The sequence below is a fragment of the Bactrocera tryoni genome, chromosome 1 (assembly GCF_016617805.1).
Source record: "Bactrocera tryoni isolate S06 chromosome 1, CSIRO_BtryS06_freeze2, whole genome shotgun sequence".
NCBI classification, from domain to species: Eukaryota; Metazoa; Arthropoda; class Insecta; order Diptera; family Tephritidae; genus Bactrocera; species Bactrocera tryoni.
In genome coordinates this window covers 30,106,784-30,124,743 of record NC_052499.1, presented here as the reverse complement: position 1 = coordinate 30,124,743, position 17,960 = coordinate 30,106,784, and the positions used below count along the sequence as shown (strand labels likewise).

The window sequence follows — 17,960 nt, the reverse complement described above, 5'->3', positions numbered from 1 at the left end:
TATGAGGCTAGTATATTTTGACCGAAAGTTTGTAGGTCAGCATTGTGTAAAAAAGCATTGCTTGTGCGAACACAGACAGTTGGACTCGCGGTCAATACTAGTTCCAAAGTAACTAGTTCATACTATATGGTTTTGCTGAAGGTAATGTTATTTGTGTACATGCTTATTTGTATGTGTGTATGTGTGAGTGTACATTGTACATTGTTTGTGAGATTAAATTTTTGTTGTTTCAACGGCTTTATGCTAATTGGTGCAAATATTGTTTAACTTCAGTCGTTTAATGATGGCAAACAGAAAAAAGCTGTCATTAAATAACATTCTCACCCGCATGCAGTGATATAAACACGTATGTACATATGCGTATATGTAAATATGTATATGCCAACGGATTATACCAATTTATTGTAGTATAATTGCTGTCAATATCTGGAATTCAATAATTTAGGCGCAATTTCGGCTATTTTTGGGAAACGTTCATCGCTTTGATTTCTGAAATGGTTTTTGATGGCAATTGGTCAATTTAATATGAAATTACATTTTTTGTATATAAAGGCATATTATAATATACTTGTATGTATACCGTTCTCATGCAGATGCAGTGCAATTCGAAAACTCAAGTTATTGATATTATAGGTACATTTTTTGACATGAAAATTAAATTAAAACAAGAAAAAGCTTAAATCTCCTCGCAAAACAAAGATTCCTTACCAGACTTGTTTTTGATCGGCCAGTTTGTATGGCAGCTATATGATATAGAGACTCGATATTTTGTGTAAAGTTTTTATTCCGCTATCATCATTGATTCCTAATGTACATATACATGTATTATACAGAGAAGGCATCAGATGGAATTCAAAATAGCGTTTTATTGGAAGAAGGCGTGGTTGTGAACCGATTTCACCCATATTTCGTACGTGTCATCAGGGTGTTAAAAAAATATTATATACCGAATTTCATTGAAATCGGTCTAGTAGTTCCTGAGATACGGTTTTTGGTCCATAAGTGGGCGAGGCCACGCCCATTTCAATTTTTAAAAAAAGCCTGGGTGCAGCTTTTACTTCTGCCATTTCTTCCGTAAAATTTAGTGTTTCTGACGTTTTTGTTAGTCGGTTAACGGACTTTTAGTGATTTTCAACATAACCTCTTGAAGGGAGGTGGGCGTGGTTATTATCCGATTTCTTCCATTTTTGAACTGTATATAGAAATAATCTGATCCGGAGATTACATTTTGTACTTTGGAAAATAATCTAGATACCAAATTTTCGTGAAGATACATTGTCAAATGTGAAAGCTTTTCCATTTCACTTACAAGAACTTAATTCCGATCGTTCGGTTTATATGGCAGCTATATGTTATAGTGGTCCGATATCGGCCGTTCCGACAAATGAGCAGCTTCTTGAAGAGAAAATGACGTTTGAAAACTTTCAAAAGGATATCTTAAAAACTGAGGGACTAGTTCGTATATATACAGACGGACGCACGGACAGACAGACAGACGGACATGGTTAAACCGACTCAGCTCAATATACTGATCATTTATATATATACTTTATAGGGTCTCCGACGCTTCTTTCTGGGTTTTACAAATATCGTGACAAACTTAATATACCCTGTTCAGGGTATAAAAATAGTAAGACTTTATTCATAATTCTAGAATTCTTAAATTATTCTTCAAAATCTATGTCGTCCCCTTCAAAGTAATTCCTTCAATGCGCTTACCGATTCATGTTTAATGTTTTCAATTGACCCAAAACGGTTTCCCGCGATTGGTAGTTTGTGTTTGCTGAATAGCCATACATACATATGTAAGTCATACAAGCGAATACGTTTGTTGCTGCACAAAGAATCAATGTAGTATGCGACGGTGCCTTTTCGTGGTGCAAAAACCAACAGTTAACGGTCTATAATAACGTCAAATAGTCTTTCACATTGAGAGTTTGGTCAGTCGGAAGGAATTCGGAGTGCACCACAAATCTATAATCAAAGAAGACCGTCAACAAAACCTGAGTTTTGACCTGCTTTGACTTGGTTTTTTTCGGCTTCGGTTCACGTTTGCACGATATTCGGCCGATAAGCATAGATCCAAGATTCATCGCTAGTAATAATACGTTTTATGAAAGACACAAATGGAATTTAATTAAAATCAGTTGAGCAAGTCCCGAGATATGTGATTTCGCCTAAAAGAGGGAGGTGCGGTATTAAGCCCTCTCATACCATCTCGTGTGTAACATTTTATGTCTCTGGCGTATTTAGTTATTGAATTATCGCACTTTTAGTACTTTTAAACAGTATCTTTTTATGGAGAATGAACGGGGTTTTGATCCGATTTCACATTGTTTTCACACTGTAAGGACTCTTACAGGATTTACCTTGAGCGAATTTAGTTATTTTGGCTTGAACGGTTATATACATTAAACTTATTTTTATAATTATGAACTCCACATAAAATTCATTAGACATATGTATGTAGAACGTGCTGTAAAACTAAACATGTGATAATCTTGTAGGAGTGCTTTTTATAGGGTATATGAGTTTTTATACCCTGAAAAGGGTAGATTAAGTTTGACAATTATTAAAATATTTATATAAATGATCAGCATGATGAGCTAAGTCGATTTAGCCATGTCCGTCCGAATTGGTGCCTCAATCACATGTCCTTTTCTCTACAAAAGTTGCTCATTTGTCGAACCGCTGATATCGGTCAATTAAGGGAAAACTTTTTTATTGGTACTTTAAGGAAATTGGTGCAGATTATTGTTCAAAGCAACGCCGCAGTCCCTGATGTACCGATAAATTCTTCAGATCGGCAGCATATAGCCGTTTTTGAAACGGATCGATCAAAGTCATTATAATAATCTTTTTAAGCCCTTTTATGCTATAAAGAAAGCAACAATAATCTTATATCGATAGGGTGTAATTCAATAAGTTGTGAAGTGACATATAATATAGATTTAATTCAATAATTTTGAGTCTATTCTCCCAAACACCGCTAATTTGCATTAGTGGGCTTAATTTGCATTAACTTGCGCATTTGATGCAAATGCAAATTAGTAATGCACAAAAATTGTTTACTATTGTCTGACAGATGTTGCTTGAAGTCTAACGTCTCCTTTGCGTTTACAGCATCAGAGGTTAGCAGTTTTTTTATATTGCTAATTGAATTATGTGCAAGTAGATTAACAAAAACAAATTTTAATAATTTTAGATAGCGGAAAATAAAGAACGCACAGTTTGCTATCCATTTTTCCAATATTCTTAACTTTTTCGCACATTTTTTTCGAGTTACAATCAAGAATTACTTTTAATTGCACTTTATTATCTTTTAACGCATTTAATAATAAACGAATTTTTTCGATAAATTTATATTGATTTTCCAAGAATACCAAAATTGCCATTAATAATTTTTTCTTATCCATTTTTATTTCACTTTTGCTTTTTAAATATAAACAAATTTCACTATCAGCTGTCTAAATGCACAATTCTGCCGTCTGTCACCATAAAATTTCAATGCGCATTAGCGTTTCTTAATGCGAATTAATTTCGTCTGTCGTCTGACAGGGCTATTTCCTATTTGAAGGTAAATTCTTTTATTAAACTACTAATTCACTAAAGAAATACGTCACAAGCATTTAATTTCTCTTCTAATATGATACAAAAGGTTCTCAGAGGAACCGGTATCAACATTGGTCGATGGGCTAAATTTCTGGCACCTTCGAGTGGACTATATCCCGGGAACTAATTTACTGCTTTTAAGTCAATTTGGTGCCTAGCATTGTGGTATATTGTGTAAATCGGCGGAATCGAACAACGGCATGCAATAGGTCACGCTATCCCTTAAAATTATTTTACTTGATAGTATATTAATAGAGAGCCAATGACGTTGTTGAAATAAAACTTAGAAATTAGCCGGTAATTTTTCAAGCCTCCAGTCGCCGAATATTTGGACCTCAGTATCCATGGTTGACGTTTTACCGAAAATATCGGTTAATCTGTGAGGTTCCCTGAAGAAAGTCAGGGGGTTCAATTACATATTTCGAACACGAATGAAACTAAATTACTTATTTTGCACATAAGTTAACAATATGCCAAGTTTGATAGCAATCCATTCGGTTTCCGAAAAATTAATGTTAAATCCGTTCGAAACAGTTTTAAATATAAAGTTTTGCTAAAAATTGAAGGTATTTTTCCGACTTTGTGCCTTGCAAATATCTTAGGAATAAAATGTTCGGCTACACCCGAGCTTGGTTCTTCCCTACTTAATATTATTTCTTTTACAGATCGAGAACTGAATAGCTAAATTAACATTCGTCGACGAATAATTTGAAATGAAAATGTTACCGGTGTCAGAATGGCTAAAGCGCTATTACAATGCCATAAAGGATAACCCAAATAAAGCACATAAAAGTCATACTTTATTTTCAAAGAGAATTCCGCACAGAAGCAGATGCGACTAAAATAACACCAACAACAAGACACATGAAAAATTAGATGATGATTCCAAACAAAGAGGCATCGGCATAATGAGACGCGCCCCCAAGCATCATCCTAAAGCGAGAACGTCGAGTGCCTGTTGGCGTCGCCGGCGGCGCTTCAATAAGCGGTTTTTGCAAATGCGTATATATCCGTTATTTCGCCTGTTGCCGGTATTATGGCTGCTATTATGCTACTGTTGTTGTTGCTGCCATTGCGCACATAGGCGACAGATCGAGGAGCAAAGCGCACAGCTAAATAACTGCTACGACATGCAATATGGCTTCGATAGGGCATTGATCGGCATCGCACCAGAGCTATTATTACCGAGTGCCAATAGTTCGAATAGCGACAATGGCAACGAAGCCACCACTGCAAACAACAGCACTGCGGTAAGTGATCTGTGGACACGCCACCCACTACATGATGGTTCAGATAGCAGCACACAAGGTTACCGACCAGTGCCGGCCACGCACACGGGATGGCAATGTTGCTGCTGGAATGCCACAAATCAAGTGAGTACAGCAACTTTTATGGTAAATATGCATACATATACGAATAACTTAAATCCTACGAGGATACGCCGGCAAAGTGACATTAGATTATGCAACGAATACAAGTACATACATATATACATTAGCTTCTATTTATAATGGATATTAATAGATACTCCGATGTATAAATATGTATGTATGGTAATGTATACATATGTATATAGATGGTCAAGATGACGAGACGATTTGAAATACGACTGTCTGTCCGTCCGTCGTCTGTACTTGGAAAAAATTTAGATATGTACATATGTATATTCATGAAAGTTAGAACTTTTTTGCCACTCTCACTCTCACTCTCAAAAGGACAGACCTCATGGTTTAACAAAATGAACTAGTGACTTCTTACAGCTGATTGTATCCGCTATTAGCGATTAGATTAATCCATTGATTTCTCCACCATGTATGTATGTATATCTGTAAACACATACACATAATTATATACATATATATTGTGTATTATTATGTACACACCTTCCATTATTCACCAATAAATTGAAAGTATTATATTGCCTTTCCGAAGCTTTTTATAGGTTACGGGAATGTAAATACTTATAATGTACATACCTACATACATATGTATGTATGTATATGGGTCATTCCATTCAAAAATTATATTGAAGTATTTATTGTGGAAAACATTTCGTTTTGTTCTTTGAGGCATAATATTTGACCCGTATTTTTGTATTTCGACTCAAAATGAAAATTTTTTTACCTTTAAAGATTTAAGTAAACGAAGGAAAGTATTTCATTATAATAATAACTAACCAGCCTTTTGTTAATGATTTTTTCTCAGCTTTCTAATGAGATATATTTACATTTAAATTTTTCGACTTTTTTTTTATAAATAAAAAGTACAGTTTTATAAAGAAATATAATTTTTTTAATTTGGAATTACTTTTAATGAAAAATATACATTGGCTCTCTAGTTACTGAATTATACATTTCGGAGCATTTGCGGCTAGTGCAGTAAGCTTTTTTTCAGCGCGTGTACCGAAGAAATAGCGGAGTGCGAGATCAAACATGCTTCGCAGCGATAGAGTCTGTTTCATAACTCCAAAATTATTTATATCGAGTCCAAATACAATCCAATAGATTGTCTCAAGGAACACAAAAAAAAAGTTTTGTACGAAAAAAATTTTAGAGGGTTAATTTTGGATGGAATGACTCATATATGGTACATAAGTATATACGTATGTTCTTATGTTTCTCTTCACCACCATATTTTATCATGGAGCTTAACTAAATTGATTACTTTATCATTCGTGTACAAATTAAATTACTCAGTAGATGGGCCAAGACATCCTCCTTGCTGATGTCTGTGCTATTTCCTGCTGCAACTTTACACCATGCGTCTTTTGTTTGATTAGCGGGCGGTCATACCGGAACCAATTTGTCGATGGCTCTTCCCTATTAAGCAGCAGCAAAAAGAGAATCGCGACAGAGCATTGCTTTAAGAAAGTTGGATGCAATAATTACAATTTACAGGGAAAAGGTGACATTCAAGCTACCGAAGTAATTATACTCAAAGTCTCAAAAAGAAAGCTATGCCGGCTGTTGGAATATACTTGTAGATACATGCGTCTATCCTATGGTGCACATGTATGTATGTATTTGTATAAGAGTGTGTCTGAAGCTCCTATAAGAACTATTGAAGCCCTCATAATCACATTATGTCATTTCCTGCCTCTGATATTCAGATTTATTGTACTTTCTCAGCAAAATAAAACATACATAAAACAATTTAGCAGTTTACCTAGAGCTAATTTGATTCAAAAAGAGTATCTACGTACTGAAAGTTAATTTATAGATCCTTCTTATATGAAGTTAAGCGAACATGTTTCCTGGGCCACAATATTGGTCCATAAATTCATGCAAAATATGTTCTAAAATTTTCTTCCATTCTTTCTTTGAAACATAGTTATATACCTCATCCTGATTGATGACGACATCCATAAATCGGGAGAAGGCAAATGGTTTTGGATATATTTTAAAAATACCTTTTTAAGATATCTTTTTTCAAAACTAAAGTTTTTCCTGAGGTTTAGTTCAAGAACATAGATATTTAATTGTGTTAATTGCCTTGAACAAAAAGGGGTGCCACCATGTTGCATAACTAAGTACAATTCCTTAATGAGCATAAGTGCCACAATGCTATCATGTTTCATTTTCTACTATATTATACGAAATTCCGAAGTTTCTCCATTATTATCTTTAAATAGTCGATAAAGATTTTGAAATCGCAAAAAAAAAACGAAATAATAACGAATCGGTTCTAAAATCTATAAAAATCCCAAAAACTTTAAAAATTAGCATCGGGAAAAATTCGAAATTGTCTCAAAACACTAAAAATTGTACTAAAACCTTTAACCGTTAGAAACCGGATATCATGTTTCCTCCGAAAATTTGAAGTGATTAGATAAATTTAATCTCTTCTATTCTCACCGCCGTTGGAGATGCCGATCAAAGCTAAAGCTAAAGCTAAAGCATTTTTTCTTACCAAAACTTTATTAGATCGGTTTCGGCAGCCTTAGTCTACATTACTATCCTTCTTCGACACTTTTTTCCACCATTTTCACTTACATATATGTGTTTGGCGAAATCTTGTTAACTCCAGAAGATTTGATATATGGTTAAGTATCTGTCGCATCATGAAATTAAGAATAAACGCGGGACTATCTTGTATTCAATGCAATTATTCCCTTTTTCCTTGGATCCCGCCATTACTTAGGAACTACGTTATATTATATCCAAAATTATTTTTCGAGAGAGGGATTTCAAATGTATGTTTTTTACGGCAACAAATTTCAAAGAAAAATGCAAGCTCCACATTGAACCTTCGTCCAACGTTCTCTTCAATATAATAAAATGTGTCGACATCAAAGCACCAGATACACATGTGAAAGTGCCTCAAATTATTAGATAAATGCTGCTTGTTGCAGTTCGCCTTCAATTGCCAGCCATGTCTGCGGTCGGCAGTGGAGGCAGAAGAGAGTTTCTTACAACTACTAGCCGGAAGTAAAAATTGCGAAAATAAGAAAATGGAACACTTCAAAAGCAGCCAACAATTTGACCTTTACCAACGTCCATTTATGTTTGCCAATTGCCTTCAGTCTACTTCGCCACGAGGGCGGAAAATCATTGGTATTTGCTGGCGTCAAATTTCGTGCGCGTTTGTGGAACAAGTGCAGCAATCAAATTTGTTGGTAGTGCCTTGCATAGAGTACGGAAAACAAGAAAGTGGACAGGGGCGATATTCTTGGCACTTTAATTTGTTGCGGTTGCGGAAAATGTAAGCGATAATTTTATTACAGAGGACAGTTATCAAATTGACACAATATTTCAGGATGTAAAAGAAGTGCCTTTTCAAGAAAAGTTTCATGGAGAAAACTTAGTGAAAGTGCACTAGTGAAATCCTAACTTGCTTCGGCACTCTCAACCATCAGCGATCAATGTGTAAACACATGTAGAGAGATACACATTTCAATGGAACAACACTGAAAGCAATTAGCTGAAATGATTTTAATACGTGTATGAGTATTTGCTCTTGCATTAGGGTGTTTCGTACTGAAAAATGGGCGGAATTTTCGTAGTTATGGTTGTTAGAGCAAAATACTTGCATTAACCTATTACTACTAGAGAGAAAGTAAGGACAGTAATGAAAATGTTTTTGGAAATACTGAAAAAAGAAATGACAACAACAACATATATGAAATAAACGCTAATAGTACTAATATTCATCCCATTGCTAAATCAGAATTCTTGAAATCATCGACATTGTGATCACAGAATCTGAATGTAAACACCTAAATTGGAAATCCGAGGAATAATGATCTCTAAAGCCCCCCGTGAATCCGCCGCTGAATGTAGTATATGGGAGCCGGGGTAATTCGTGCATGAATACCGCAAGTTTTTGGCATTAATTTATAGCATATCTAATATTATACTTTCATTTAATTTTGCTAAGATTTCTTACATATATGTATACCGATAAATACGATATAAAGTCAAACGGATGTTTGAAAAAGTCCTAAGGGGACTAGGAGTAGTGTTGTCCTGATTTCATTCATTTTGGTTAAGAGGATACACTATTATTTAAAAGAGATACTTCCTGAATTGATTTAAGAGCTCTTATATATTGATCGATAGATGCGATATAAAGTCAACAGGACGTTCGAAAAAATGTATATTAAGTATTAAACCAATTTTACCCATTCTTGGCACAAGGAAATGCTGCTTTCCCAAAAAATTTCAATACTAGAACTCGCAGGTGTCCACATATATGGCTCCTGGGTCCTTGAAAAGTTATAGTCCGAATTCGACAAGATTCGTAAGATGAAACAACATGCCTATATGACATTAATTCCTGAGAGTTTTATTATTATATAAAATCTATAAAACGCTAGCGGCACTCACCTTTTTGACTCGGCGATGAATTCGTAGAACAGGGTTTGGAACCAAAAATATATGTTTGATCGGCGATCGCGATGTTGAAACGTTTATGCGCACGGATAGAGAACAAAAGAGGCCGGGCGCCGTCCGCCAGTGAAACTGATACTGATTTTCAGTGATACTGAAATTCGAAGTCAGTGGCCTCAACTTTAAGAGCGGGTTTTTCAATAAGAGCACTACAAAAACAAAAAAATTTTGAGTCATCATTTCACCCCGAAAAAAATTACAGTTTGGTGCGGCTTATGGGCCAGCGGCATCATTGGTCCGTACTTCTTTCGTGATGATCAAGGCCGGCATTTTACTGTGAAAGGAAATCACTACCGCTTAATGATAACCGAATATATTTAGCCTAAATTGGGTGATACGGACTTAGACAATATGTGGTTCGAATAGGACGACGCCACAAGTCACACAGCAAATGTCATAATCGATTTATTGAAAACCAAGTTTGGTGGACGTGTTATCCCACGAAATAGTCCAGTCAATTGGCCGCCACGGTCGTGCGTTTTGACGCCGTTAGACAATTTCTTGTGGGGCTACTTCCAGTCTATGGTCTAAGCCAACAAGCCAGCGACGATTGATGAACTTCGTAAGAATATCGAACATGAAATTGCAGCATTATCGGCCGATTTATGCTTGAAAACGGCCAAAAATTGGATTCAGCGTCTGGACTTCTGCAAGCGTGCCCGTGGTGGCCATGCAAAAGAATCGAGTTCTATACATAATGACATCGAATCTACTTTCACGCGAATAAAGAATTTCATTGATATCGCAAACCGTTTTTGTTTTATTTAAAAAAACCTTTGTAGCGCTCTTATTGAAAAACCCGTTATAAATGTAGTGTATTATAGGAATGTTTGGGTAAACTAAAATTTGGTTGAAATTTGTCCAGTTGTTCAACGAAAGGTGGGCGGTGCCACGTCCTATAAAACCCTTTCCTGCCATCTTGATTTTGAAATTTACTGCTTGTGGCGCATTTATAGAGTGAGTTATTGTACTCTTAGTAGTTTTCAGTATAACTGTTATGTAGGGAGTGGGCGTTGTTATCATCTGATTTTTCCCCATTTTCAGAGTATATGAAGAAGTGCTAAGCTAAATTTGGTTAATTTGGCTTTAGCGAGGTGTTGTGTATCTCAACCTTGTTCTTAGTTACCGCACTCTTTGAGTTTTTGTTTAATGCGCGTGGCAGTAGTCCGACTACGCCCATCTGCAATACCGACTTCCTTCAGCTGCCAAGGAACATGTGCATATGTATATGTGGCAAGCTTTTCCAAGATATTTTAATGCTTACTCAAATTATCGCTTGCACTGACGGACGGACAGCCGACCGGATTTCAACTGCTCTCGCCAACCTGATCATATCTATCTCAATTAGTTTTACGTGTTACAATCAACCATTAAATTAACACAAGTATTACACTCTACGAAAATATAAAAAATAATGGTCAAAATTATATTAAGAAATTTATATTTACTGTAGAAATCTTTTTTGTCGATTCGTCTCAATAAAATAATTGGCAACGCCAATTCGAATTCATATAGACTCAAGATTATTTGATTTGTACATTGTCTTCATTGGATTCAGTGATAGAAATGATTGTCACTAAAATTTTTGTTAGTTCACAGAACCCACATTGGATTAGTCAAAACACTCCCTTGGTTGGGTTGGAAAACGTTTGTATGCCAAGGAGGTTTCTGACTTATCTGGTCTGGATTAACCCTCAATGCTAATATCTAAATTATAATCTTTAAGAAATAGGTAATCCTTCGAAGTTGATATGTGTCTTAAAATAAATTTCTTAAATGCCTCCCATCATCAGTGAACGATATCAATTTGATGAAGCTAATGTTTCGAAAGGGTAGAAATCGATTAACTGCAGTTGACGTTTACGATGCAAGCGTGCCACCCTAATCTTCTATCTCTTTGGGTCCCTTGCATCGATGTGAATGTAATGAGCTGCATGCACTACCGCTAATTAACAGAGCCATTCAATTACTAATGTGTCTTCGCCTAATTCACCAATATGTTCACTGGAGATAGATTTTAGTGCATTATAATTAAATAATTGATTCTACGGAATATTAGGCGGAAAGCCGTTGCAATAAAAGATTTCAGTGCAATGTAGTAAATGATGCGTTAAGGCGCCTATAACATAAGAATAAATGGAGTAATTTCGCTCCTAATCTGTTGTTAATTTGTTTTTTTGTCCTTACGAGCCTTGGCATATGTGTACTTAAGTACACAGATATATAATTCTTTCTGTTTGGAATAACGACTACTTTGACACTTAGATACTAAATTTCAAATACTTCGCCCAAAAGTTGGACGAGGGAGGAGAAAATGCCCAGATGTTTCCATCTTATTCTAACTTCACCTCATTCCACCTCCCACCAATTTTGACAAGTACGAGCCGCGTGAATAATGATGGGCTTCCTCATCGGCTTTACAGTTTCCGACGATTACGTTGTGGCCAGGCAACCAGGCAAGCTCACTGTTAGCGAGCTCAAGAACTTTATAGAAGCTCAGGACTGTGAAATTTTATAAAGTTTTAATGATGAAAGTACCAACTTCTGTTCATTCCCTAATATAGCTGTAATATATCCTCAAACTGCATCCATAATATTACTTTGTTTTGGTTTAATTTTTCTGATACAAAAATTCTTTTTAGAATCCTCAGCATCATCTAAATTAATTGACTGCTTTATGACAGGATATGCTCATCGATTAGCAAATAAATGACGTTAATGTTAGCATAAAATGATTACGAGGGCCTTAAGCCTCTCTAATAGTCTTCATTGACAGATAGTAGTTGATGGAGTTGTACTAAATCTTCTGTTCATCCCAAAAGAACCAAACTGGAAGACACACGATCTTTGGGCCAAAAGGTAGTGATCATCGTTTTCTAACAACACTTTGATGTAGTTTATTTGTGAGGATGAAAACGTCGACAAGGAGAAGCACATGGCCACGTGGAGGCGAATATGGAGCATTCGACTTAGTTTGCACAAGGGACTGCAAATTAGATAATTGAAAGGGATCAGAAATATTACGAAAACAAAGTGGAAACTGTGTTTTAGGGATACAGGGATGCACCGATGACCACTAAGTTGCGTCGATAGTGGACATTTCCAAATTTTAAGAAAAACGTTTCCAACAGACCCAAACGAATAAAGTAGTTTCTATACAAATTGTTTTATGACATCGTTCCTTGGTGAAAGAAAAGCTGAAATATATTCTACTTGTGAAAGAATAACAGAAGCGATCTGTTTTAATGCTTTTGTCAGTCATGCAATACGAGTAAAATCTTACACCACGAAGGGTCCAACCAAATCCACGAGCTGAGCTCATGCACTGTGCTACCTTGATACCGCTAGAAAATAGTTGGAGAAGACAACCGTTTCAGGCTTCGAACTTCCTTCTGAACCGTCTGAAAGCACATATACATATGTAGGTTTAGGTCTTTTAATTATTCATTTGCACACACGCCGGCGGAAGAATTGTACTAATTAAATAATGTTTACGAAAATATTTGCAACATCACTTAAGCAATATGCTGAATGGAAGCTTAGTATCCGTATTTAAAGAATTTACAAGTATATATGAATATATCAGAAATTTTTGCTTTCATGTTGCAGGATGAAATCGAGTGCCACTGCGTGGGTGAGGCGCTGATGCGTGTGCCACAAACACTGACAGTACCGGTGCAAAGGCTTAGCATCGCATCGGCGGGTTTGCCGCGCGTTCGTACAACTGGCCTAAAGAAGTATGCAGCTTCGTTGCAGGATTTGTAAGTAGGGAAATTGAGTCAACAAAAACAGCGAGCCTTATTTTGTTCTATTCCATTTTATGCTTATTCGCACCAATACAAAACCAAATGCCAATACGAAAAGTATACTGAAGGACTTGCAGCATCTGGAGTGCATCGAGGATGGCGCATTTGATGGCCTTAAGCTGCTGCGAACTATGTGAGTACATAAAGTAACATGGTAATGCTGTTCATTTAATTGCATAAATAGCTGTATAGAATCATAAACTTTAGTATAAGGCAGTACAACATCCGCACGGAAATAGATAGACATATGTAGTACTGGTTGTAGTTCGGTTGAAAAATATGAGTAAGGATCCCATTTCGTAAGTATTAAGCTAACATTTTTATCTTAATACCCTTTATGCTCGTAAAAAATCAAATACCGCGAAATGTAACCAAGATTCCATTCGTAACATTCAAGATTTGTTAAAGTAAGCTAAATTTATGCTACGAAAGCGTTTCTCAACCCAAAAAACTCGCAAGGCAGAGGGAAAGTCAAATCATTGGAAGTAAGCTGAAGGCGTTTATTCCATATCTCAGTAACTATTTCACCTATCTCAACCACATTTAGTTCATAACCTTCTCTTATGTCAATGTGAAAATAGGCTTAATCGGATATATGGAAATATCAATATTTTTTATTCCATATGATTCCTCCATTTCCGGTACATACTATATAACTCGAGAACAAATTATGTTATCAAGATACCACTTGTCACAAAAACTACCTCTAAGGTGTAACATCTTAACAATAAAAATAGTTTAAATCGAACTAGAAGTTTTTCGAACTTCTGGCCCGTTTTATACCGTATATACGGGTCAGTATTTAAGATACATTTAGGCAAATTGAGGTAGCTCTTTCTCGAATGACAGTGTGTCCTCATATATCTAGTGGATGTACTAGAGCTCAGTTTCGAAAATGTGTGAAATTGGTCCCATAGTGAGTGCAACCCCCATATAAGTACTACTTTATGTCCAATATGTGCGCCGAGTTTATTATGTTCATCAAAGACAATGGCAAAAGTTAATGCAATCTTTTCAGATCTTCCCCTAGCCTTGATTTACGCACCATAGTCAATTCCATACATTTGATTTTCCGTTTATGTTTGGGATCTCACGAAGTCAAATGTAATAATAAAAGTTAGTGATTCAATGACCTGTGATATGTGATATCATGATACCGAAGTTGATGGTAATAAATACATTCGGTTTCATCGAATAATGCATGTTGAATTCGTAGCAACATTTTGTAATTTAAAGTTTGGTTCTTTGGACATTTCAAAAGCATAACATGTTCGGTTAAGCTCGAGCTTAGTCTTTTCTTACTTTTTGAAATAAAAACAAATACACATTTTCGATGTAAGTCCTTTTACTTTTGCTGTACGTTGCCCTGGTACATATTAATTCCTGTAAGTGGAGATATTTACGGAATACTGAAAAGTTTTTAGTTATGCACTTCAAATACTTTTAATTAATTGAAATATGTAGTTTAAATACAATAAATTGCAGTGCTATTTATTTGTAAGCCGATTAACTATGAAATATTACATTTGCGTTAAAACCGAACAAGCAATTCGGGTTGAATTGAGTTTATAATATTTTGAGATGGATCATAAATCTTTAACGAAGAAATATAGAAATACTTGGTTTATGCGAAAATTATACGGTATCTAGAGAAAAAGAGAAAACAACTTGCCACATTTTCGGTACAAAATCGTATTATCTAAGCAAAGACATTTTCCAACTTTTCTGAATTTTATGTTATGTTCGGCTAGACAATCATTGTCTGCTTAAGTTAACAACTAAGGAAAATGACATGAAGACTCAGTGTGAAAAATGTCAGTGGTGTCCTCTACTCATGTAAAAAGATGCAATGATCAACAGTTGATGATGCTGGTGATAGGCCTTATCACTTGTCCTCATGAATTGGTAGACAAGCCAATCTTGCTTTACGGTACTTCGAGGTGGTGGACCGCTACCATACAGAAAATCTGTTGGCAGCGAAATCAGCTGCAAGATTGGTGGCGTTTAGTGAATTTTCCGCAACAACCTTCGGGCATAGATCGGTAAGCAGGGGTTGGCGAATAAAATAGACCACAAGTGGATGGATGGTGCAGGGGTAAGCCATTGCGCGGAGCATGATCTCTGGCGCAATTTTAAACTGCCGGCATAATGCAGTAACTTCCAAACAGAAGTCGATTGCTAAGCGACAATAAAAGGAATGATCTCACATCGACAGAGGATGTCCTTAGAAGTAGGGAGGAAGTATATATGGTGGCTGCCGGAAATCGGCTGAATATGTATATTAGGGTTCTTTTTTTGGGCTAAAATTTTCAGGGAATATTTTTTAGGGTATTTCCAAGGAAATTTCGTGACGGGATTGAAAAAATTAACAGTTAAAAAAAAAAACACCCTAGTGCATATGTATACTGGGTTCCAGGAAACGAAATAACAATTTGTAATTGAATTTTCAGCATTATTTCTCGATCAGATTCGTCAAGTGTACCGAAAAGATATTTGAAAGCGGAGTCTTTTCGTTTTTGTCTTTGTTCCCTATCCAAAGTTATTCCTAATTTTCCTTTCTGAAGAGGACCCTTTCTGTATCTAGTGTCAATATTGTATTCTTGTCGGTTATAATTTATTTTGTTTATTTTTTGTTCTTTAATTTTTTTGCGTGTCTAGTGTTGGTTGTCCGGCGTACAGAAATATGTGGGCAGGCGTCTGTCCAGTAGTGTCATGCTTGGTTTTGTGATTGTATATGTAAAGGATATTTTCCATTTTGCCTAATTTAAGTTCATTGTCTTTGGAGGAATTGATTATACGAATTTTTTCATTTATTGTTTTGTGCAATCTCTCAACAGCTGCCACTCCCGTCTTTGCTGTATTTAGTTGTAATTCAATGCCCTCGCTTTCTAGCGATCGCATAAGAGAAAGACTGGAGAATGTACCGTCCCTATCTGCTTTTAACAGTTGGTTAAAAATACGCATAAGTGCATTTTTGCATTCAATCCAATCCTCTGTTTTAATTTTTTCAAGAGTGGCGAATTTCGAGTAGGTGTCTATGCAACTAAGGTAATGTTTTCCTTCAGACGAATAGATGTCTACTACGAATTTATCGCGACAATATTCTGGCCTGGGGGTAATTTTAAATGGCATTTTAGTGTCTCTGTGTTCTGTCTTGGTCAAGTCACACATATTGCATTCATTTATAATGTTTTGAATTAATAACTGGCTATTTGGGAAATAATGTTTTTCTTTAAATAATTTGGTAATTTTTTGTTTGCCTGGGTGTAAAAGTTTTTCGTGGGATTGAAGTATGTATTATTTCTTTAAATTCTGCATATGAGTTTATATTTTTAAGCAGGATGAGGCTACGAATCACCTCAGTATAGGAAGTATTAATAATCTCCCTATAAGCTGCCTGGCTGATTTCGAAATCGGTATCGCTTTTAATGGACATTGCAATATTTTTTTAAATGAAATTGTCTAGCACTTTCAATTGTCATTTTGTCGTGAAAAATAGTGGTTATAGAATTTCCAAAAATATTTATTTCTTTTACATTATTTTGTTCTGATTTGATGAATATTATTTGCCTTTTGAATAAGTTTATTGGTTTTTCTGTTGACTGAATAAATTCACTACTGTCTTCTTCCGCACTATGTTGGGTGACCTCACTAAAATGATTCTCCTCGAGTTTAATTCTGGACAATGCGTCGGCAATTAAATTCTGTTTACCTTTGATATATTCAATATCAAAGTCGAACTCGGCCAGTCTAGCTCTCCACCTTTACAACTTTGCATTTGGTTCCTTGAGAGTATGTAACCACCTGAGAGATTGATGATCACTAGCTATCTTGAAATGTCTTTCCAGCAGGTAATGACGAAATGTTTTAGTGAGTAATTCATGGTCATTTAATGTTCTACTTATAAAAGATATAGGGTGATTGTTTTAGGAAAGAGCCAAGAGCAAGGTTGCTAGCGTCTGTAGTTAGTACGATTTTTTTTTTCAAAATTTGGAAGTTGCAATATTGGTTCGTTTGTTATTAATGTTTTTATTTTTTCGAATGCCTCCAAATATTCTTGGTTCCTTGTGTCTATTTTTGCCCCTTTTTCAGATAACGGGTCATTGGTTTTGCTATATCGGTGTAGTTTGGAATAAATTTATGGTAGTAACCAGTCATTCCGAGAAACGCACTAATTTCTTTGACCTTAGCTGGGATTGGATATGAGGCTATTGCTTTGACTTTGAGAGGATTCGGTTTTATTCCATCAGGTGTTATGATGTGACCAAGAAAGGTAGCTTCCTTTTTCAGGAACTCGCATTTATCTAATTCCAACTTTAAATTTGCTTCGGACAACTTTTCAAAAACTAACTGCAATAAGTTCATCCAAATAAACCAAACAATGTTTGTTAATCAATGGTCGAAGTATATTGTTCATGCACCTTTGGAATGTAGCGGGCGCGGTTTTTAAGCCGAATGGCATACGGTCGTATTCATAGAGACCGAGATTGGTCGAAAATGCAGTCTTTTGTATGAGTTCCGGATCCATTTCTATCCTGTGAAAACCTCTAGCTAAGTCTATCGTGGTAAAGTACTGGCTTTTTCCCAGTTTTACAAGTATTTCATCCATGTTGGGCATGGGATATCTATCGGGAATTGTTATGTCGTTTAGTTT

The 17,960-nt window shown here is 35.7% G+C and overlaps 1 protein-coding gene across 5 annotated transcripts in view; it reads left to right on the top strand.

The window, feature by feature from the left end:
* LOC120782687 (follicle-stimulating hormone receptor) overlaps positions 1-17,960 on the top strand; it is a 65,001-nt gene that overhangs the window by 21,155 nt on the left and 25,886 nt on the right. For all 5 annotated transcript variants that reach the window (XM_040115080.1, XM_040115082.1, XM_040115077.1 and 2 more), the window contains exons 2-4: positions 4,278-4,985; positions 13,110-13,261; positions 13,365-13,439. In XM_040115080.1, the coding sequence (XP_039971014.1) occupies positions 4,521-4,985; positions 13,110-13,261; positions 13,365-13,439 (692 nt within the window). In that variant the 5' untranslated portion in view covers positions 4,278-4,520. The remainder of the gene's footprint in view (positions 1-4,277; positions 4,986-13,109; positions 13,262-13,364; positions 13,440-17,960) is intronic.